Source organism: Mugil cephalus, chromosome 18, assembly GCF_022458985.1.
Source record: "Mugil cephalus isolate CIBA_MC_2020 chromosome 18, CIBA_Mcephalus_1.1, whole genome shotgun sequence".
NCBI classification, from domain to species: domain Eukaryota; kingdom Metazoa; phylum Chordata; class Actinopteri; order Mugiliformes; family Mugilidae; genus Mugil; species Mugil cephalus.
Window position 1 is genome coordinate 1,082,495 of NC_061787.1, and position 23,292 is coordinate 1,105,786.

The 23,292-nt window shown below is 43.7% G+C and overlaps 1 protein-coding gene across 2 annotated transcripts in view; it reads left to right on the forward strand.

The window, feature by feature from the left end:
* Nucleotides 1-23,292, forward strand: part of fars2 (phenylalanyl-tRNA synthetase 2, mitochondrial) — a 93,864-nt gene that overhangs the window by 34,404 nt on the left and 36,168 nt on the right. For both annotated transcript variants that reach the window (XM_047568550.1, XM_047568549.1), the window contains exon 8: nucleotides 22,806-22,966. In XM_047568550.1, coding sequence (XP_047424506.1) covers nucleotides 22,806-22,966 — 161 coding nt within the window. The remainder of the gene's footprint in view (nucleotides 1-22,805; nucleotides 22,967-23,292) is intronic.

Genomic DNA, 23,292 nt, shown 5'->3' on the forward strand with positions numbered 1-23,292 from the left:
TCTCATCCATCTTTGTCTACGGACCACATTTCTTAAATAGCATGAAAATCAAGTTTCCAGTCGTTTTTTGTTATTTTTGCGCTTTTTCATGCATAAGTTCCCTCCCGTGTGTGTGTGTGTGTGTGTGTGTGTGTGTGTGTGTGTGTGTGTGTGTGTGTGTTTGAACAGATTCATGTCCTCACAACACGAGTAATACTCAGAGGGAGAGAGAGTGTGGAGTCTGCGGTTGTTGTTTAATGAGCCATGTGTTGCAGAGAGTTTGCGGTTTCTCAGGTTGCCGTCTCTAATGGAGGGGTCTACTCCAGCAGCGTTTGATGCCAACCCCGGGATGAGGTGGGCGGGTGGAGAGAGTCCAGAGAGGAGAGAGTCCATGTAATGGAAATAATGAGAGGAGAGGGAGGCGGACTGTGTGCGTTGAGTGTATGTGACTCATATGAGGATTTTACCGACTGCTATAGACTCATTATGGGCTAAAATAGTGCCGCTGCTACAACATCTTTTACTACTCATGCTACTGTCTACTGTAGAAGTAGTACTGTAGTTAACCTGGGCAGTGGAAGGAAGATCTGACTGGTTAAACATCGTGTCGGATGCAGACATGATGGCGCCACAGCAACGAAGCAACACAACACTGACACATCCATCCCAACACACACACACAAAACTAACTAAAGACAATTATTGAGCCAAGGTGAAAATATTCAATCAATCAATCAGTCAATCTGTTGTTACCATTTTTCGTTTTTCAGACTTTGATTCATTTAACTAATGGGAAGATGTGACTCCTACCTCCATATGTTTCAATGAAAACTTCATAAGTCCTATTAGTCACAGAAATTAGTGTTTGAAAAAAGGAAACACGGTGACATATTTTTAACCAAAAAGACACAATGAACACTATTGAGCAATCAATCAATCAGTCAAATGTTATTATATTAACCCTTCACAATATCCTAAAGGTACCCAAAGTGCTTTACAACAAAACCATAAAACAATACATAAAAATACATAAAAATATATAAGAATAATAAAATACAACTAATGTACATGTAGCTGAACTTCAGAGGTTCCGTCCAGGAATATTTTCATGTAACATGTTTGGTGAGAATTGCATGAGAAGTGGAAAAGCAGAAGGGAAACAAATTAAATTGAACTTTTTTCTAACCTGCTTTGGCTGAGAGATAACGTCAAAGAATGGTGGAGGTTGGTCTGTTGGTCTGCTTTGGTCAAATAGTATGAGAATGGTAAGAATTATTACAAATCATCAGAACTGGATCATGGAGCAGAAGAAGGTGGTCTGGTCATTTACGTTATGTTACGTTAGCGTTATGCTAGGAGACCATGGAAACATTATTCTCTGCTGGGCTCTTTTAGCTGGCTAATGCTAATGCTAATTCTCCCTGGTTCAGGAATGCTTTGAGGAAGCAATAATAATACCATAAAATGTGCATAAATATTCATATTTGTCTACTCCAATCATCACAATGGGAAATCTGAGGTAAAACTAAAGGTTGACTGGACCAACCTCGGCTTCTGCCATTGACGTAGCACCTACTAAAGCACTGCTGCAGACCATGTCCTACACAGGAGGCAGGATCTCCATAGTGTCCTCAGGATAAGACGGTTCAGGGAAGATGTGAGGAACACTGCAGCCTCCAACATCCTCAGATCTTAATCCAGTTATATTGGATATATTGGATATATTGGATATATTGGAAATATAGTTATATTTTCCTTTGCTGAGACCAGTGGCTGGTTCTTTCCTCTAGTCCGACTCCCGTACATTCACAGAACGTTAGCCGTCCTCGCGCCGCCTCCTCCGCCGCTGGCAGAAGGTTAATTTGAAGCGGAGTGAGTTGTGGATCTGTGATGTCTGTGTTTAGATTGAGACGAGCTGCCACGTTTTCTCTCTGAGTCTCCACGGTGACGGCAGATACACTTTGGTCGGAGAGCAGAGCGTAGCGACACATACCAGACCCTCAGATACCAAACAATACAATTACTGTATGTGTCCGTTTGACTGTGAGTCAATACCAGGAATCAGCTGAAGGTTAAACGGTCGACTCTTTAAAGCATTCGACTCTCAAACGCTCACAGAACGGCACCGAAATCTAAGAGGCTCCAAGACGTTTACAGTCTGTTCATTGATCGATTGATTTTTAAAATGGGACAGTTTGTATTAATGAACGTTTATAGCCATACGGCTAATTTCCATCTAGAGTCCCATTGGCAGGTGGAAAAAAATAAAAAATCAACATAATACCATAACTATATGAAAACATACAAAACAGAAAACAAGCATGGAACAGCTGGACGTGCTACCAAGCTTCAATTCATTAACGTCTGCACATCATTATTTTGCAAATATCCCTTTGCTGATATTACACATATTCCTCTGGAACTATTTAACATAATCACTGCTGCACATATAACTGTGGTTACACTGGACTTGTCCCTTTAACACTAAAGGCTAAAGTTGACGTGTTAATACCTTCAATTCCTTTTAACGCTGTTCATTTATTAACGCGAGCAGATTCTAGGATTTGACCCTCGCTCCACCCTTTAGTTCTGGACGCAGACACAGACAGAATAGTCCTGAATGGACGGATGAAGCCAAAGGTAAAACCGTTAGCTGGAACAAAGCTCTCACATTAGCACTTTAACATTTCCACTCCCACCTCTGGAAAGGTTTTGTTAATATGCAGCGTTAAACAGCGTTAAGACGTCAGCGTTGGTAGGAACAGACCTAGAAAGGTCTCTGTGCTCCGGCTGCCTCCGCAGATAAAGACGTTTTCATCCTCGCTGGTGTGTAACGGTGTAAAGACGAAGCGGAGCAGGAGCAGGAGGTCGTTAAGCTCCTCTCACTTCGTCCTTTTCCTGTCGCAGAGGAACGATTCAGTCCTGACCTTTATCTGCTCCACTCAGCCTGACACTGAACACGTTCCTCCCCCCAGGCCTGAACTCCTCACCCACAACTCCTCACCCATGACTCCTCACCCACCGACTCTTTACCCACAACTCCTCACCCACGACTCCTCACCCACGACTCCTCACCCACGACTCCTCACCCTCTGACTCCTCACCCTCCAGCTCCTCACCCACGACTCCTCACCCACGACTCCTCACCCACGACTCCTCACCCTCCAGCTCCTCACCCTCCGACTCTTTACCCTCCAGCTCCTCACCCTCTGACTCCTCACCCACGACTCCTCACCCACCGACTCCTCACCCTCTGACTCCTCACCCTCCAGCTCCTCACCCTCCGACTCTTTACCCTCCAGCTCCTCACCCTCTGACTCCTCACCCTCTGACTCCTCACCCTCCAGCTCCTCACCCTCCGACTCTTTACCCTCCAGCTCCTCACCCTCCGACTCTTTACCCTCCAGCACCTCACCCTCCGACTCTTTACCCTCCAGCTCCTCACCCTCCAGCTCCGCTACCTCTCCGGACTTCATCCCATGACTCAAACAACGACACCGACTCTTAACCCTCCACTTCCTCCCTCCGGACACTCCTACACTCCCACTCAGCTGACCTCACTCCTCCCCACGACTCCTCACCCACGACTCCTCACCCACGGACTCCTCACCCACCGACTCTTTACCCACCGACTCCTCACCCTCCAGCTCCTCACCCTCTGACTCCTCACCCTCCAGCTCCTCACCCACGACTCCTCATCCACCGACTCCTCATCCACCGACTCTTTACCCACAACTCCTCACCCACGACTCCTCACCCTCCAGCTCCTCACCCACCAGCTCCTCACCCTCCAGCCCCTCACCCTCCGACTCCTCACCCTCCGACTCTTTACCCTCCAGCTCCTCACCCTCTGACTCCTCACCCACGACTCCTCACCCACCGACTCCTCACCCTCTGACTCCTCACCCTCCAGCTCCTCACCCTCCGACTCTTTACCCTCCAGCTCCTCACCCTCCAGCTCCTCACCCTCCGACTCCTCACCCTCCGACTCTTTACCCTCCAGCTCCTCACCCTCCGACTCCTCACCCTCCCACTCTTTACCCTCCAGCTCCTCACCCTCCAGCTCCTCACCCTCCGACTCTTTACCCTCCAGCTCCTCACCCTCCAGCTCCTCACCCTCCGACTCCTCACCCATGACTCCTCACCCACCGACTCTTTACCCTCCGACTCCTCACCCACGGACTCCTCACCCTCCAGCTCCTCACCCTCCAGCTCCTCACCCACCGACTCCTCACCCTCCAGCTCCTCACCCTCCAGCTCCTCACCCACCGACTCCTCACCCTCCAGCTCCTCACCCTCCAGCTCCTCACCCACCGACTCCTCACCCTCCAGCTCCTCACCCACCGACTCCACACCCACCAGCTCCTCACCCTCCACCCACCCTACTGGCCTGGAGTGTGACTCTATCTGTATCTCGTTGTTTCATTTAGTCTTGTGTCGCTGGTGCGTGTGATGATTTTATGAAACTTATCTCCAGACTTTTTTGTGTGTTTAATTTGTAGAAGACAGTTTGTTGTTCCAGCGGCTCCAGACTTTGACTCCTGTCACTTTCTGAGCAGCGTTCCCGTTCCAACGAGCAGAATGAAACAAAGCGTAGAAGAGAGCTGACTAGAGTGTAACCCCAGGGAGGAGCGTTTTATTAGAGGAGCTGAGGTGGAGGCCGGATTTATTCCATCGCTCACAACGAGCCAGAAAACATCTGGACAGAAAACTCCCAGAATCGTGTTCTCCTTTTAAAAAACACACTGTTCTGTTTGTTTTCAGGGTCAAGACCAGCTGTTTCTCTCAGACCTCCTCTTCTTCTATGGTTTTAATTCAGCGCCGTCACTAGAGAAAATACTTCCTCTTCTCCTTCAGCCTCATCTTCCTCCTGTTCTTCCTTCCTCTTCCTCCTGTTCTTCCTTCCTCTTCCTTGTGTTCTTCCCTCCTCTGCCTCCTGTTCTTCCTTCATCTTCCTCGTGTGCTCCATCTTCTGCTCCTTTATCTCCTCCCCCATTTCTTTCTCGGTCCCCCTATTCCTCCTCCTTCTTCTTTCCTTTTCTCCTTCTTCTCTTTCCTCGTCTCCTTTTCCTCCTTCACCAGCTTCATTTCTTTCTGTGTCCTCCTCTTCCTCCTTTTCCTCCCTCTTCTTCCCCTTCCCTCCTTCTCCCTACTCGTTCCCATCCTCCCCCGTTTCTCTCTGGTTCCTCCTCCACCTTTGTTGTTTTCTCCTTCCTCTGCTCGTCTTTCTTCTTTGTGTTCTCCCTCGTCCTCATCGTTGTTTTGTCGTGTTTCCGGTCACATTATTTGATTTATTTAGTCTCCGTGGAAACGTTTAGTAGTTCTCTATTGTGAAATAGTTTTTCCTTCATTGGAACCAGAGGAGGCTCAGGATGATGCTGATGATGCTGATGATGGTCATGGAGGCCTTTCAGGACACGTTACATGATCAGCTCACAAACAACAGACCTGATTGATTAATACTGATGACCATGTGGAGCCCAGAAGGTGATTGGCTGGTCACAGCCTGCGGAGATAAATCACAGTGAATAATCTGTGAATCACTCTCTGATGATGCATTTAAACTCGCCCTGACATCAGAGGGACGACGGCGCTTTTAAGCACCTGTCACCAACAAGAAGCAGAGAATGACTCAAATTTGCTCTTCATGTGAGTCGTGTTCGACAGGTTTTTAAACCCTGACTCAGGTTTGCTGGGCAGGCTGTGATTTGAATATTTGAACCTTTAGAGCTTTAGGGAACTGGTTTTAAATGTTTTCTGAGCAGAGTGATTCGCTCCTTCTGTGCCTGTCTGCTCGTATCTATTATTTCTATGTACTAGAGGTGTCTGCAGTTTTCTCATTCGCTGCCAGAGCCAAATGAAATGAGTCAGAACAAGCACATATGGTTAACTGCCATCTTTCAGTAAACAGAATTCATCCAACTTTCAGAGAGGTCAGTCCCATCCACGTCGTCTCCATCTCTGGAGAAATGTCCAACGTCCTGAGATTCAGAGCTTTGCCCAACAAAGAAATGCTGCATTCAGCTGTGAGGCTTAAAGCAGGAGACGTTTGTCAGCTCACACTGCTGCTGCGGCGCCCCCTAGTTTGGGTCAAGGAAAACTGTTCCTCGGAAAACACTTTGTGAACATCGTCGATGACGTAAACTCATCAACTCGCAAAGGAATGGAAACGCATGCATGCACAGCAGTACGTCAGTGTCTTACAGAGACGCTGGTTTTCATCCTGCAGTAATACGACCAGTAAATCAAAACTAATTCAGCGTAAAGACTCGTTTATAGGAGTGCAGGACATAGATGGTGTAACCTACGTACGTAGCCTACGCTGGTGTGAGTCATTTCGTTTTCTCCACCATAACCATAATGACGCGTCTTTTATGTGTTTAAATGCATGTATGTGTGTTTTTTTAGGTGAAGTGTGTGTGTCTGTTTAAACTTGTGTGTCTGTGAAGATCCAAAACATAAATCAGTGTGAAGATTGCGAGGAGAAGCCTGGAGAACCAGCGTTGCATGGTTCCATTTCTGGGGAGGTGGACGTCAGGCTACGGCGTTAGAGTCTGCACACACATTTGAAAAAGTCCAAGCTACAACTTGAAGCGGTTAAATTTTTATGTCGACGTATGATCTCTTAGTCTTATTCTTGTTGCAGGTTTGAGGCTCTGGTCGTATTGCTGCCCTCTTCAGGATGGTATTAAACATGACAGGTGTCTTTCAGGCGTCAGGGTTTCCACTTAATACATTTCCTCACTTTTAATGTTTTGTAAGGACTTCTTACTAAACAGTGCATTGACTCAACGTACTCTGTGGAAATAGACACTGACGACGTCAACATGTCATTGCTGGAATTAGACTCTGAATAAATGACAGGATCAGATGGAAACATCAACATCACTGAACAGAAGTTGGTTCAACTTTGGTTCATCTTAGTTTTTCTGCCTCCATGTTTCTTTCCCCTCTGGAAACTCCTCAACCTGATGTTTTCCCCACGTGGAGCAAACGTTCTCGCATTTAATCCACACGTTCGTAACAGTTTACACCAGCTCCCTACATCTGGTCCATTAGTCTGGTGTGATTCTGATTCATCTCCATCCAGTCCCCCTCGCTGTTGAAGCGTGTCTCATTTTATCTGACTTCCTGTCTTGTGGAGCTGTTCTCTTAACTCGTTAGAGGAAGGATGGGCTCTGTTAGCCAGCGATGTGCGATCTAAAGGCCGCCTCCTCCTCAGAGAGCGAATTCCTTCTACCACTGGCAGCTGTGGTTCTTAGGAGACGCCACGTTACGCACACACCTCTCCCTCGACTGTGTCGGTCCAATTAACACATCAGACGTCTCTGTTAAGGTGATGGGCAGCCAGGCTCAGGTTGAACCACCACTCACCTCTCTGCCAGCGATTAATTACGCCTGACGTCACTGAACACCTCGTCTCATTCCTGTTTCTAACCCGGCGGTGGTTTGAGTAGAGGAAACGTGAGGAGCTGGATGTTAATGGGAGTAAATGGGAGTCATTATCACATGGCTGCATCAAACTGTGATTAGCTGATATCTGACTTCATCAGCTCATTCAGTGTCATAGAGGACAGGTCTCTATGTCTGTTCATGTCTCTGTATTTTTAGGTATTTTAATATGTGTTTATAAATATGTTAATTTTCCTTTTAGTTATTAGATGCTATTAAAACAGGATGTGACATCATCAAGGGCTCTGTGATGGAATCTCAAAAGAACGTGAGAGTAGTCTGAATAAAGATAAAGATAAAGAGTAAAAAAATATCAGCCACAACATTATGACCACTGACATGAGACGTCAATAACATTTAAACCATCTTGTGACAATTCAGTGTTTTGCTGGAGAACTTTTAGACATGGAATTCATTTGTGTGGATTTTACTTAGACACGTAGCCCAGACCATGCCCCCCCACCCCATAGCAATGACTCTCCTTGGTGGCAGCATCCACCCCCAGCAGGAAGCAGCCTGACACAGGCACAAAAATGTCACGAGGTGTTGACCTGGCCTCCAAATTCACTAGATGATGTATCTGTGGGATGATCCACAGAGGACCCTCCCCTCAAAGACCCCCCCACTAACAACATTCAGCAGGCCCATGTCCATTCTCTGATGAGACCTCCACGGTATTAAGAAGGTGTCGGTTTATAGGATGACGATGAGCAGATGAAGCTCAGGCAGATATAAGTGAAGACGGAGGAACCCAGAGGAGACCAGCGGTGTTTCAGTCCCATCCATGTCACAGTCACACCCTCCCACACGGTGGTGTTTGTGGAGGTTTTGGAGTTGAGGGGATTTCCCTCCTTCTGCTGGAGACGTTCTTCTGGCTCATTATCCAGTTTTCTAGTCCAGAGAGGACACAGTTTATCCTCCACATGCTGCTGCTTTTTAATGAAAAACAACAAGCAGGGAGGGGACACTGAAGGGTTAAGCAGAGCTAAGCACATCCCAGGGAATAATGAGGAGGTTAGTTGTAGAGAAAACAGAAAACAAAGAAAGAAGAAGGTGTGGAATTTGCCGCATCCTTTGCTAAAGTTGCTTCAAAGTTCAGTATGAGACACGAGAGATTATATAGACTAGAACAGGGTTCACGTTGCTTATTTTCTACTGGATATACAAGCAGTAAAAATACCAGACAACAAGGGGCTAAAGCTCCAGACACCGTAGCTCTGAATATCCAAAGAATATCTGAAGAATATCTAAATATGCTGCTAAAGCTGGAGAGTCCTGTATGAAACATGAGGGAAAAGAGGCTAAAAACTGATTTAACCAAACCAAGATAAAATATTAGATGTTACTGGACTAAATGAAGTGATAAAATACGGATGGCCGTGCTACATGTGTAGGTCTGGGTCTGGTTCAGGTTTTATCTGATACCGGAGACAAACTGGTTCTTAAAGAATGAAAACAGACAAACTTTGTCCAAAACTCAGCCTTTTTATTTTTAAGGCATTTAGTGACATGCAAGTTGAACAGAATATTAATTTAAATAATATAAATACAGCTACGACAAAGTAGTAAATGAACCAGTATAATAATAATAATAATGATAATAATAATAATGAACCAGTGTCGTGGGGTCTGTCAGGCATCAGAGACGCTACATCTCTGATCTTTTAATAAAATGCTATGCTATGCTAATGCTAATGCTATGTGTGGTCAGATGTTGAATCTAATTCCAGGTGTTTCCTCCTTGTTGCACCTTTAGACATGTTAAAGCTTCACTTCCATCCATGCAGCGATAGAGCTAAGGAGGCTAAGCTAATTAAACACTCACTGGAACCAGATCAGTCTGGTTACTACTGTTAGCATCAGCACCGTTAGCATCATGGTACCTAGCATGGCCATGTTGGCATTCTTCACCAATCATCTGCTTTGTAATAAATTGACTGAATGAAAGTCAGCAGCTAATGCGACAGTTCACATGTAAACGAGAGACCAATCAGTTTCAATCAATCAGTAATGGGGGACTCAGTGATGACTCCTTGACCCTCGGGACACGACAAAGACCTGGAGATGTCACTCACATTTCGGTCCCATAAATCTCCATAACTACTCTGTCTTTGCTGTTTCTGTCTTTGTTTCGCCTCGCCCGCCTCTCTCATTAGTCTTTTTCTAATTTCGGCCGGTATTCAGAGACTGTTGATTATTGCTGCGTGGATGACAAAGTGTCTTAACCTCCACTAAAAAAAGGATCAGGCCGCTAAGCTGTGTGAACAGCTTCAGCATCTAACCCTCGCCAAAGCCCGGCCATTTCCCACTAATCCACCCATAATTACAGCCTGATCTCACCTGCCTACGTCCACGCCGGCCGGGTGGAGTCGGCTCAGAACCAAACAGCAGCAGTTATTTGTTTCCGACAAACCGTGGGAAGCTGCGTCATGAACCAGAGTATTTCTGTGTGTTTAATTTGAGAGCGTTAAAAAATACAAAGAACTGAGTCATGTTGGTGTGTGCGCGCCCACTCAGGCAGGAAGAACTCCGTCATGTCAGGGTAAAAGGAAGTGATGATGGTTTCATCTATTTTCTGCTTTCATTCTATAATTTATTTCATCCGGTCTTAAAGCAGAGACCTGCTGTCACTGATGCTCGTCTTCTTGGTAGATTTAACTTTCATTTCGCTTTATTTTCAGTGAGTTATAAATCAAAGTTTGGGCAGCCGTTAGGGTCCAGAATCGAGATGTTGATGGATATAATGCAGACACTTGTTCCTAAACATTCATCTGGTTCTTCTGGAGAACCACTGGTGTTCTTGGGCTCCTTGTCTTCCTCCATGACCCAGTTTCTCTCTCATGTCCTGACATTTTCTTTTAGAGTTCACTGGTAGAATTCACAGTTCATTGGTCCATCAGTGATGAGCAGATGCAGCAGAAGGTTCCTGATCATCCAGATCCAGATATCCTGCACAAAGACGACTGGCAGAGTTTGTTTAAGACGTTTTATCTTGACTTCTTGAAGTTGTGCGGATCAGGGCAGGAAGGAACAGATGACTCTTTAGGTCAGGAATCAGCTGTAGGACAAGGGACAATCTCCAGAGGACAACGTCATCCACATTTTAGCCAGAGAAGACATTTGGTTTGATAGAGGGAGTCTCGGGCTCATAAATGTACCTTTTGTTTGACACTGGATCAAACGTGATAACTTTAAGTCCTGGTGAGTATCTGGTTGTTTCAGACCGGAGTCATGTGAGTTTCAGGTGGACAACACCCTCAGATGTTCCTGATAAAGACTTTATTCATTTTAGAGCTGAAGACTGGAAGCACTGCAGGCAATGATGCTCTTGTGTCAGATTCATGGTTTAATATACCCAACAACTTGTCCTTGAACTCAGCTTCACTGTCACTGAACTTTCAGATTAACTAATTTATGTCGTAACTTAAGGTAAAAACTGTTTTTTAACTCAGAGTTTAACTCTCAGTTACAACCTGATCTGGATAAATCACTGTTCTCCTCTATTGATCTGTTCCTTATCTGTGAAGGAACCAGTGATGAACTACGTACAGACCCAGCAGAGATTAGTAAAGTCTGTTATATCTGAGCTCTTGTCTTTTATCTTCAGCCCTGTTTGACTGTCTCATACAGAGCTAAATCAGAGGCGTCGGTTTTAAACCGGCCTGATTCAAGCTGATTTATTTTGACCAACAGTTTTTCCATCTCGTGTCCCCCCCCCCCCCCCAGCCAACCCCTCTCCCACCACATCGATCCATAACCAGTGAGGTGAGCGCTGCCAGGTTACTAATCACTCTGCATAATTTATGCTTCCCTCCTTACTAATTCAGCAGCCAGACTCGATAACAGGCAGCCATCACACACTGTTTCCATGATCCATATTTCCACCTGGAGGCCGAGTCCGAGCAGGAGAATTCATGTTTTCAGCTCTTGCCGCAATCAGCATTTTGTAATTTAATATTACTTTTGAATCCGAACAGCAGAGTTAGAAGAGTTTAAAGTTACATCACCATATTTCATTTGAGGAAACTTTAACATCATTTATTTTTTTCCCCCAAATCTGGTGGATACCAACGTTCCTGCAGCTATTGGTCCCTTTGGATTATTTTAAATTTAAAGCTCTGCCTCTGACAGTCTGGAGGTGCAGGTTTTCGTGTTGCCCGCTGTCTCGCTGTACCATTTTAATTAACACAATATCAGAGGACGATATGTCTGTAAATGCTCTGAGTCATTCAACTGTTACGGAAATTCTTTTATCAAGAATGGCAGAGTCACTGGAGTCTCGTTTCAAAGTTTTACTAGGAGCAAAGAGTCGATGCATGCACCAGAAAGTACAGAATGAAATGACGAGGTCCTCCCTAGACGTGGTTACTGAGAGACAGCTTTGGTGACGTTCAACTAGTCAGTACAAAGCAGCTGTCGACTGGTTGCCTCTGTGCCTTATCTATGGGACCTTTCCCTAATATTTAATGCAAGATAAGAGAGAGAACACCCACTCATGATATATCCAAAATAACAAAGCTGAAACATCAACACAGACAACTGGACTTGTAGAGTTTCTTAATAAACCTGATGTTTAGAAATGTCCTTTGTGGACAGAGAGCAGTGTCTTTGGTTGTTGAGTGGATTCATCAACATGAACATCAGCCAATGTGAGAGAGGCCTTTAGCTGCTTAGAAGTTCCCCTGGGTTCCTCTGGTTCCTCTCCCACTATGAAGGAGTGATGTTTGTTGGTGGACCACTCCTGTGGAGGGGAACAGTCGTCTTCAATCTGTCTGACTCTCTGTGGATTATTTGTGGCTTCCAGACTCTTTACAGATGGTTGTGGAACCTTTTCCAGCCTGATGAGCAACAACAACTCTTTTTCTGAGCTCCTCACAAAGCTCCTTTGTCTGTTGTCATCACACACTTCAACACAAACATGTGTTGTGAAGATCAGTCTGTGATTATTAGTTGGAACAGGTCATTCAAGTAACACTCTCAGTTCACTGACTGGAATCACTCCTGAACAGATGAACTCTACTTTGCCCTTAATTAATTCATTTGTCTTCATAGAGGTGAACCTCTCAGATATGTAATATTGACCCGTTTTCCTGAGTACTTGAGAATAATACTTCTGTTTTATTTGTTTGACTGGGTTTCCTTTGTCTAAAATCTAGACTTGCATGAAAATCCACTGATGTTTCTGGTCATTTTTAAGCAGAAATGTAGAAAAAGCTTTGATTGGTGTTTTGTTGTTGCTATTTTCATGGTATTAAGTAGTTTTTTCAAGATGCTGAAGATTTCAAGTACTTTCCAGATACTTCTGTGTCAGTGGTGTCTACAGTAACTTTACATCCAGCAGCAGAAAGTCATAAACTTGTAGAATTTGCAGAGAATCTGATCATTTTGAGTCTTTAACATGCTACGGTCCATTCCCCCGTTTTTCTGCCTGTTTGACTCCCATGTTGCACTGCGATCATATTCCCTCCTCAAGAGCTGCCACTGAGAGTTTCCACCAATAAATCATAGTGTTGGGAGGCTGGTGGAGGCTGCCAATAGTCTATTTAGGACCACTAATGGTGACGGATGAGTGTGCGGCAGCGTGAGGCCTTCACATTAACTTGTTCTTCAAACTGGTGCGAATGTCTGAAATGTTTTTTTATTATTTATTTCTCCTCAGCACCGGGCTTTGCTTTTGAAAGGACACATAATTAAACACACACTCGAGTGGTCGTGGTTTCAAATAAACTTTAACCACCTGTTTATTACTGTAACCGTTAGAACAAAACTTCTGTAGTCGAATCAAAGTTCATTTCTGAAGCTCATTTAAAAAGAACCTCGGCCCAACCGAAGCTCAAGAACCCGTTCACATAAAAGAAATATGAGAGCCATTAAGACTCTTAAACCCTCCCACTTCCACAATATGGAGTCAAAACCCACCTGTTTAGAATCAGATAGGGTTAGAGTTAGTTAGGGTTATTGTATTCATCTGTTCCTTTTCTGTCCGGTGACTTTAAAGGTGCTTCTCAAATAAAATGTATTATTAATATTATTTTTTGGTTTGAGCTTCTAAGCTGATTCTAATCGATTATTTGTCTCCATGTAAACCCAGCCAGCGTGACGCCCTGAGTCTGTCAGCTCCTCGCGCTAAAGCCAACGACACACAAAGAGCAGAATGACCAGGAAGCACTGGACACATGTGTCCTTCTTATTTGTAGGCTTCAGGCTTTCAATAGCTTCATTTATCGATGATGGAGTCAGAAGAATCTTTTTGTCCAAACTCTCTGGCACAAAGAAAAAGCAGCAGAAACAGAAGAATGACACAGGCTGCTAGCGAAGGTGAAAGGACGAGTGGATGGAAGGATGAATAAGGACGTTAGGAAGTTGTGAGGGCTGTGAAATAAACAAGTGCAGGCTGAATCAAAAGAGACACGAGGAGTGATGGTGGAAATGTGCTGGAGCAATGGATTAGGGGAGGAGGAGGAGGAGGAGGATGCAGGAAAATATCAGCAGGAGGGGAAGGGGGTGATGGAGAGAGCTGGAGGAAGAGTGGAGATTGAAAAAGGAGGGATGAGGTGATGGAAGGGAGGAGGAGACAGAACAGACTGTACACGAAGGGCAAATTGGGAGGGGGGGGTACAAGATGTAAAAGGAGCAATGAAACAGGAGCAGAAAAGAAATAGTGATGGAGGGAGAGAGGGACGGGAGGCGTAATTGAAAGAGGAGGGAGAGGAGAGGAGTGATAGAGTGTCGGGAGGAGAGAAATGAACTGAATGAAAAACGAGAGCGAAGCAGATTCGTCTGAAGCGAAGAACAACACAAATGAACAGAAAGGAAACCGGTGCACATCCAGTCCCAGAGAAGCAAGTAAAAATAATAATGAGACGAATAAAACGGTGGAAACTCAAGTGAAAAAAGAAGAAAAGCAGCAGCAGCGTTTCCATATTTCCACAAACTCTTTTCTTTATGTTTCAACCTCCTTCAGACGTAACTTCACAGAGGGCAGCTGTATATTTTTCAGTCTTCGAGCTTGAAGACGTCCAAAGTCAATCAATGACAATCAAATCTTCAGAGTCTTATTCAGGAGACAAAGTTTGTCTTGCAGGAGAATATTTTCACCATTTGTCCTCTAAACATTCGCAGCAAATACCTGAGTATTAGTTTAATTGAGTGTTGCTGGGATGATGTGCGTTCATATTGGAGCAGTTTCAGTCTTGTGTTAATTGTGTTTTGCTGTTCCTTTAACGGTGCCACTTCCCAGTCTCCTTCAAGTGCATCTTCTCCAATATCGACTTTCCACGCTTCTGATGTGTCTTTAGATGATTCCTTTTCATGAGCCTCCTAGTTTCTGTTCATGTCAGACTAGTGCTGTAGTGATTATGTGCAGTGTATTAACATGACAGATCTAATCCCGTCCGTCTGCAGATGCCACATCGTTCACATCGTTCACATCGTTCACATTGTTCACGTCACTGCTGCCGCCATGTGACCGTCAAGCACGGACGTCACCGTCTCTTTTGTGATTGGCTGAGGGAGGGGGCCTGGCTTTGCAGAGCAGAGTGAGAGTAAGAGGAGGGAGGGCAGAGGGTTGTCTCATCACGCTCGCTGGTATTTGCTTCTGGGCCATCTATCCTCGCTGGGTGTCGTGCAATCTGTTATGGCTGACGTCTGCGCTGCACTGATGCTCTGCCCACATGCGCTCAGACTCCGTTAGACGAGCGTCTTTCCCGCCTTTCTTCTTGGCCGCCTGTGCATCAGTGTCTCGTACGTCAGATGTATGGTTTCTCTCATTTGAAAGCCCTTCGTTAGCCGGTGGCACCAGTTAATCTGCCTGGATGATTCTCGGCGCTGAGACGATCCAGACGGGATGACACTCTCAAGTTGCTCAGATCTGATTCAGCCAAAGACTCCTCACTTTGACATTCAAAAACCCAATAAACACAAGCTTCCAGCCGTGCAGAAACTCTGCAGCACAGGAGTCTCTTCGCTTTATAAACCGGTCCCACTACCTGACTCCTGGGAGCTAAGGAACATAAAACTACAAACAACAAATGAAACATCAGTGAAGCTCATGGTCCAGCTGTTTGAAGCAGGAATGTCCCAACTGGTGTAGTGGAGCCAGATCCACGTTTAGGCGTCAGTCAAGTCCCATCTTTTGTGCTTGTTTGAGGAATTGTTTAAAACAGGGACATAAAAAAAACATTAAAATTGTAAGACAAGAAAAGATGTATTGAGCTAGTTTATAGCAACATTTGCTAATTTCTACCTGTAGTCGCTGGACAGGTAAAAACCGATGGAGAAGTAATGTAAAAATCATTTTTAATGTAAAAGTGGCCAAAACAAACTAACAAAACAGGGACAAAAGGCATATTAAAGCACCATAAACTACTGTTTTAGTGGTGATTGGCTGGAAATCTGAGAAGAAAAAGCAAAATCACCAGTTTGTAAACTGTGTATTGTGCATGTTTGGTACTAGGGGGTGTCTGTATATTCTACTGATTAAGCTAAACAGACCCGTTTATTGGACGTGATCTGGGAGAATACAAAGAAGATCAGACAAACCTTCATGATCAGCTGATCTGCTCATCATTAAGGGACCGGGATTGAGTGGGCAGGTGTAGCTCTTCTCTACTCTTTAGAAAGCAGCGCAAGCAGATTAAATAAATGCATCTTGTTCTCATTTCACACCGACGTTAAAAAGTAATTAGTAATTAGCATAAAATTCAAAACTGCCCAGTTGTTCATGAAACCACCAGACTTGGCGTTATTTGTTTTTACATTCTCTGTAGGACCACAGATCTCATCTGATTGGCTGCTCAGAACAACACGGCCACTACCTGGTTTACCTGGTTTACCTGATTGACCTGATTTACCTGGTTTACCAGCCGGCTTTTCGGTGACTTCGCCATCATGCAGTGTCACAAAATGATCTCAAAATGTGACCAATTGGTTGCAGATTACCACTTTAACTATATCTTAAAATATGAACCTTTAAATCTTCATCCACCCACAAATCATTATTTCACAGAATCCGTCCTGAGCCCAGACCTTCTTAGGCAACGGCCACACGGAGCCTCTGAACATATAAACGACACATCCAGCAGAAAGTCTCCATCACTCTGACCTCAAAGATGAGACACAGAATCAGCTCAGCCCAAGTTGTAAAAGGGAATTTGTAATTATAGATAAAAACTTTAAGGGAATTTTTAAGGGAAATGAGATGCAGCTCATCAGGAAAGTGTTTCAAAAAACTCCTCGGTTGAAGAAGACCTTTTGTCTCCTCCTGTTCGCTGACAAATCTTCACTGTTTGCTTTTGTTTTTAATGGGTGAACGTGGTTTTAAATTATGTTTCAGCCCACATGAAGAAGAGGTCTGATTCCATCTGCAGAAACCTGCAGTCGCGCCGTCTAATTACAAGCAGCGTCTTCTGTCACGGCGGTCCATGTAATCATTACACTTCATCACAATCCTGCAGCTTAAAACCACAACCGCCAGCACGAAGCCTCTAATAATACGATCATAAATATATTCATGGCAAATATAATTAGGAGGGAACGAGAAATGATGGAGGGATCGAGACCAGACGGAGGAGGAAGATAACGAGTAGATGAATGATACGAGAATCAGCGGAGAAAGAAAACGGTTATGTATCACCTCGGTTTAGACTTTATACGAAATGAATTGCAGTTTTAATAATTAGAGATGCAGTGAATGAACAGAAGAGAAATCTAAATCAAATCAGTATCTGGTGTGACCCCCCTTTACCTTCCAGACAGCGTCAGTTCTTCTACTTGGACACAGTTCTTGAAGGAACTCAGCTGGTAGGTGGTTCAAGCATCTTGGAGAACTAACCCCAGATCTTCCTCAGTTAATCCAGACTCAGTCCATGATGCTGAGACCAGGGCTCTGGGGGGGTCATGCTGTTCTTGTTTCCTCTGAAGATAGTTCTTAATGACCTTGTCTGGATGTTTGGGCTCTTTGTCCTGCTGCAGAATAAATGTGGAGCCAGTCCTCCTCCTCCCTGATGGTCTTGATGATGGATCAGAATCTGCCTGAGGACCAGACTCTCCAGGAGCCTCCACCGTGCTTCACTCATTACTGGAGCTCAACAAACATCATCAGTCCAGATGTTTCTGAGCCCAGTTCCTAGGTTCTGGTTCTGGTTCATAGTGGAGTCTCTTGGATGTTTGACCACTTCGTCTCCCATTTCTTTGTGCCTTTTCAAAAAAGCTTGAACAGCAAATCTTGAAATTACTTTCAATTACTTGTCTCAGAGAGACTTTGCTGATGCAATATAATAAGTACATATGTGGGCATGTGCATGGAATGGAAGCATTTAAAAGCACAAACAAGGAAGCGTTGAGCATCAAACACGATACAAAGGTGTTAGTGTAGAAGCAAAGACACGCTTCAATAAGTCCAACCAGGAAGAAGAAATATACAATATGCATCGGACAAAATGGGAATCACCAGAAAACATGTTCATCAGGTTCCCTCAAGAACCTGATGAACCCTGACTGGTTCAACAGAACTTCTACCTGAAAGTACAACTGGATGAAAACAGCACAAAACAGGAGATAAAGGCTTAAAAATGAGAATAATAAAGGAAGCGAGAGAGGGGAGTTATCAGTTAAAAATAAAAGAGAGACTTAGACGAGGAGTGGAGGAGGTGAAAGAGGAGCAGGAGGAAGGGAAGAGGAGGAAAACAACAGGTGTAGAAGAGGAGGCTGAGGATTAGGAGACGGGTCATAGATCTGATTGATTGTGCGTTATCATGAAGTGGAGATTTATTCCGGCGTGTTCCCTCGTCTCCTGTGACCCCTCAACCCCGCGCTCATTAGCATAGAAAGCACATTCCCCAGCTTCTGATTGGACTGGGGCCGACGAGACCAGGATGTAAAGGAGGAAGTTTGTGTGTGTTTGCATGTGCACACATACGCTCGCCCACCGGGAGCGTATGTGTGCACATCATCATAATAAGCAGAAGCATTTCCAATCAAGGCAGGTAATTCTTCCTGCTGCTCGTGCGCTCCGCCATCCTCTCGCTTTGTGTGTCTGGTTGTGTGCTGCTGGGTGTGTTTGTCCATTAGCAGGGATGCATTTTAATGCTCCCACACAAACATTTAGAAAAATGTCCAGATTACATCCCGAGCCTGGACGCCCACTCCTCACCCAGCCGCTGACCTCAGAATATGAGTCTGAAAGCAAAATAACAGCCTGTGGCCACGATGCTGCCGCTCACAACTAATTATTCCTGCAGATTTATGCACAAGTGATAATAGAGGAATGTAATCTCTCCTCCACTGGCTCGGTGCTTTGTGTTCTTTCTACGGTGGCAAACAGTCTTTTCTCCAGCAGCTTCTAAACCAAACTGTCGGCTTGTTCCAGTGGAAAATGGAAAACGTGACGGAAGTCTGTTCCTTTGTGACTCTGGTCTGAAGAGAGAAAAGATCTTGGTTCTGGACGCTTTGTAAAAGATAGACTGGTGTATAGTTTAGTATTTGATCTCGGTTCTTTAGGCTTTAAAGGCAGAATCAAATCGATGAGAACAGACGCATTCGTTCACAGCAACATGAGTCCAACAATAAAACTAAAGTTCAACTGAACTTGAATGTGAACTTGCTGTTAGTTCCACAGATTTTCCTGTTTCATCACGTAAGCTGCTTCCCCCAACATACTTCTACAGTCAATATGTTTATTTCTTTCTTTATTGATAAATCATGACCTGGATCACTGAGAATCGTTGTAGACTTCATTTGAGTATATTGAAATTCAGTGCGGAATAAAAGGTATTTGTATTTGCAGTATTGGTTGATGTTTTCATTAAATGCAGCTAATAGGTAGAAAAGAGATACATAAAAACAAGACCATTTATCATTTAACAGTAGATAATAGTCTGAATTAGCGAGCTAACAGACAAATGCGAACAGACAAATGCTAACATGAGAGAACCTGACTGCAGATGTCAAATATTATGAAAGGCAGCTTTTTGATTGGATGTTTGTCTTCTTCTCCAGAGAGGTTACAAATAATTTGAAAGATGTTCAAGTATTTGTAAGAAAATGAAAACGTGTTATTTGTGCCTTTCTGAATACTGTATTCAGGTTCACCTCCACTCCAATAAAACTGAACTGAATTATATGTCAATCAGGCAAAACCACTGGTGACTGAGGAAATACTCAACTCCACCCGACTCCTCATAAATCATCATGATCACATCAATAATTACCACAGAATCACAGTAGTTTATACATATCAAATACTTTCATTTGTTAATTCTTTCTTAGATTTATTTAAATTTTAGTTAATTAACAGCTACAAGGACAGAACATTTAAAAAAGACTCTCATCACTGATGAACGAACATCACTGACGGAGCTGTTTCCTTGTCAGGTGATCATTTAAAAGAGCGATTATGTGTTTGTTTCTTATTCTCAATAAATGAGGCAAAACTAAGGCAGGATGTCACAACATCATGGATCTCACAGAAAGACACAGACACAGCTAAGATGTTATCTATTCTTGAGAGACTGTGGTGTCTGGATGAGCAAAGAGTAAGTCTATTAAGTGTTTGTTAAATCAGACTCATGTTGAGATGGAACAGAACAGAAACAGAAAGAAAATTTTGCGTGCAGATATAACATTATGCTTTGATGTAAGAAACCCCACCACCCCCACTAAAGGTATTTCACTTCCTAGCCTCTAGCTTTAGTGTCCAACAATGCAGAGGCAGCAACACCTTGATCAGTCATATTTCCTCAAATAATGTAAAAAAAAAAAAATCTTTATCAGTTTCTGCTCAATATCATTTCATCCTGTCCCAGAGACAGAACTGCCCCTTCCTTATTCAGCATCTCATCTTTTAAGGCTCAGAGTAGTTTGAGGAAAGAATCTGTATTTTTTTTGTCGTAGAAAAAGTTGCATGAGACCGACTACAGATTCCAAAAGGATGTTAAGGTTTTAGGCTTTTAATGAAGAACTCTGTGTGAATCCAGTTAGAGCTGAGAGCACGTATTGATTTCACCTGTTAAATCCTCTTCAGTCATGACGGGAGGAGGAAGCAGCTCAGAGGGATTTCAAGACTTGTGAAACAAGGCCTCTGCAAAACGGCTTTAAGTCAGTGGGAGTGTTTCTGGAGGCGTACGCACACCTACACAGGCTATTTCCACTTTCTGTAGATTGTTATTGGATGCATCAGCACAACACTTGGTGCAGAAATTGATGCGGATGAATCCGAGATATTTAAGTAATGCTCTCATTTTTCCTTTAGCACCACAAGCAGGTCAGACGTTACTGGTCACTCAGCCAAAGTTTAGGCTACGACGATTAGACAGATCTGAACACAGACCCTAACACCACAGCTGGTTTACCTGCCCAGAAATGTCACTATGAATACTCTCGGTAGTAACGTGTCTCTTATTCCGATTGCTTCTCCATCTCCACACTTTATAAATTGACTGTTTTTGATCAGAATCTGTAGCTGAGGAGGTTTGGAGGAGATACAAACATTTGTATGATTCATCTTTAGTGAAATTTCAGCAAAAGTTTCAGTCACCATTTTTGAAAATTAAGCAGGAAGTGGAAACAAAAGGAGGAGTTGTCATAGTACAAGCCAGACTGACGAGGTACAAGTAGAAATGAGATAACTGCATCTCTGGCCTGCAGTAAAGAGCCTTCAGCCAGTTACACTGACTGGTTCAGATAAAACCAAATAACAGTAGAATATAGCTCACATGTCTGATGAGTGACTGATTGTTTTGTTCTTCATTTCTTTATTTATGGCGTGAGATGTATTTTTTATGTTTGCTGAACGCTTGTGTGTGACTTGCACCAGTTGAGGTCTGAATATTAAAGTTTGATGTTGCACAATGGGAACATTTTACAAGTATTAAAGGGAAAACTTTAAATAGAGTCTTGAGTTACTTGCTCGCTCTTATATGATGGAAGATGATGCAGATGTTGCAATCGCAGAAACGGGCTCTTGAAAACTCTTCTGTGAGACTCAGAGACCCGTCTCATTTCAGAGGCTTCGCTGCAGTTTGTGTCTGGTTTTGATGAACATTGTCGAAGTCTTCCTGTTTTATACACAGGCTGAAGGGCTTAGTTAACCCCTTAAAACCCAACAACACATTTAACTGTTTAACTCACAGACTGGTAGCAGGACTCTTTTTGTTGCTGGGCAGCTTCTTTAAACTTTGGAACCTTCTTCAGAACCACTTCCACTCCCTCAGTGAGCTCAGTTAACTTCAGAATTAAATCCTTAGTTTCCCTCTCTTTGCTTTTCTTCTTAAACTGAGCATCACGACCCTGACAGGGGTCACAGGCTCAGTCTCTGGAGCGTCTACGCTTCACAAAGGAAACCAGTTTGCCAAAATTAGTCTTTGTCCCAGACAGAGAACCACTTCCCTCTCATCTGGGTCCCAGGCCAAAAAAAAAAAAAAAGCCTGAAATCCTTGGATTTACCCATAATCCTTTATTCCTCTGAGTGTTCGCCCTTTGCTTTGACCTGCCTTCAAGCAGTTAAGGAGTTTTGTTCTGGAATGAGAAATCTACTATTTGAAAAACACCACTAAGTCTCCAACAAGATGACTGACAGCACCAAGGAAAGATGGAGGACGCTGAAACAGACTCATAATGGTTAAAGATTTCTGGTTGTAGCTTTGTTTTCCAGCTCCAAACAAACTCTCTTGTTCTCTTAACCACTGATACATAGTTTTTCCATAGATCTGCTAAAAGCATAAATGTGATCACATGGTTCATGTAAACAAACTGTAGAGTCTAAAGGCTTTTTCATAGACTCTGAGAGAGAAGAGGTTTTCTGATATTTTTGCCTTTAATACTGTTATTAAATCAATGATCTCTGTCTGGTATAAGATAAAGTATAAATTAGTTATCCCATGATCCTTAAGCTTTTCTAAAAAAAATTTAAATAATCATTCGCAGAAATCATTTTCATTGCATTTTCTCATGAGTTACCACAAGGGAGACCTGAACAATCTCAGATAAGGTGATAAGTCAGCAGGTAGACGCCTCCATTGACCAGTGAGAAACAGTGAAGAGTGTTTTTACGGTTTCTAAAAACGAACAATATAATATAAGCAGATAATTCAACCGTTTTCTGTCTGGGTTGTTACATTAATACATAATTACTGTTAATATCATTGTCTTGTGGTCTTGTTTTTGCTCCTGAGGGACATGTCTGACCTTTTCAATGCTAAATGTTCCATTATCAGGGATGGTTTATGATCTGTAAACCGGCCCTGAAGAGAAAGTTTCTGTCCACGATGGAAGTCAAACTTATTCTGACGTCCGAAGGTTGAAACACTGACCTTCTCAGACATGCAGTTATTTGTTAGCATAGCCGCTGATAGCTTGTCTTGTGTTGGTTTTTGCAGCGGGGGCGAGGAACAAGCTGGGCTGGGCGTTCGGTCTGGGCCTGGAGAGACTGGCCATGGTCCTGTACAACATCCCAGACATCCGGCTGTTCTGGAGTCACGACGAACGCTTCCTCAAACAGTTCAGAGTGCAGGACATCAACCAGCACATCTGCTTCAAGGTACAACAACACAACACCACACCACACCACACATAAATGGACCCACATCTAATCAACATAAATGATAGAAATTAGCTCTAATGAAAGTTTAGAAGGAATTTAGAAGGAACTGTGTTTTGTTACCAGGAGTTCATGCTTGTTTCATGTATTTCATTGACTCATCTGAGCGTTTTTCGCTCCTCTGTCTTCAAACCCGTCCAACGCTCATTATGGAGCAGAATATATTTTAGATTCAGAGGCAATCTGAAATGTAGTTCCTCTGTAAAGTATCTGCTGATTCTCCCTTACTGGAGGAACGTTTACCCCTGAGGAAGGTTTTAAGATGA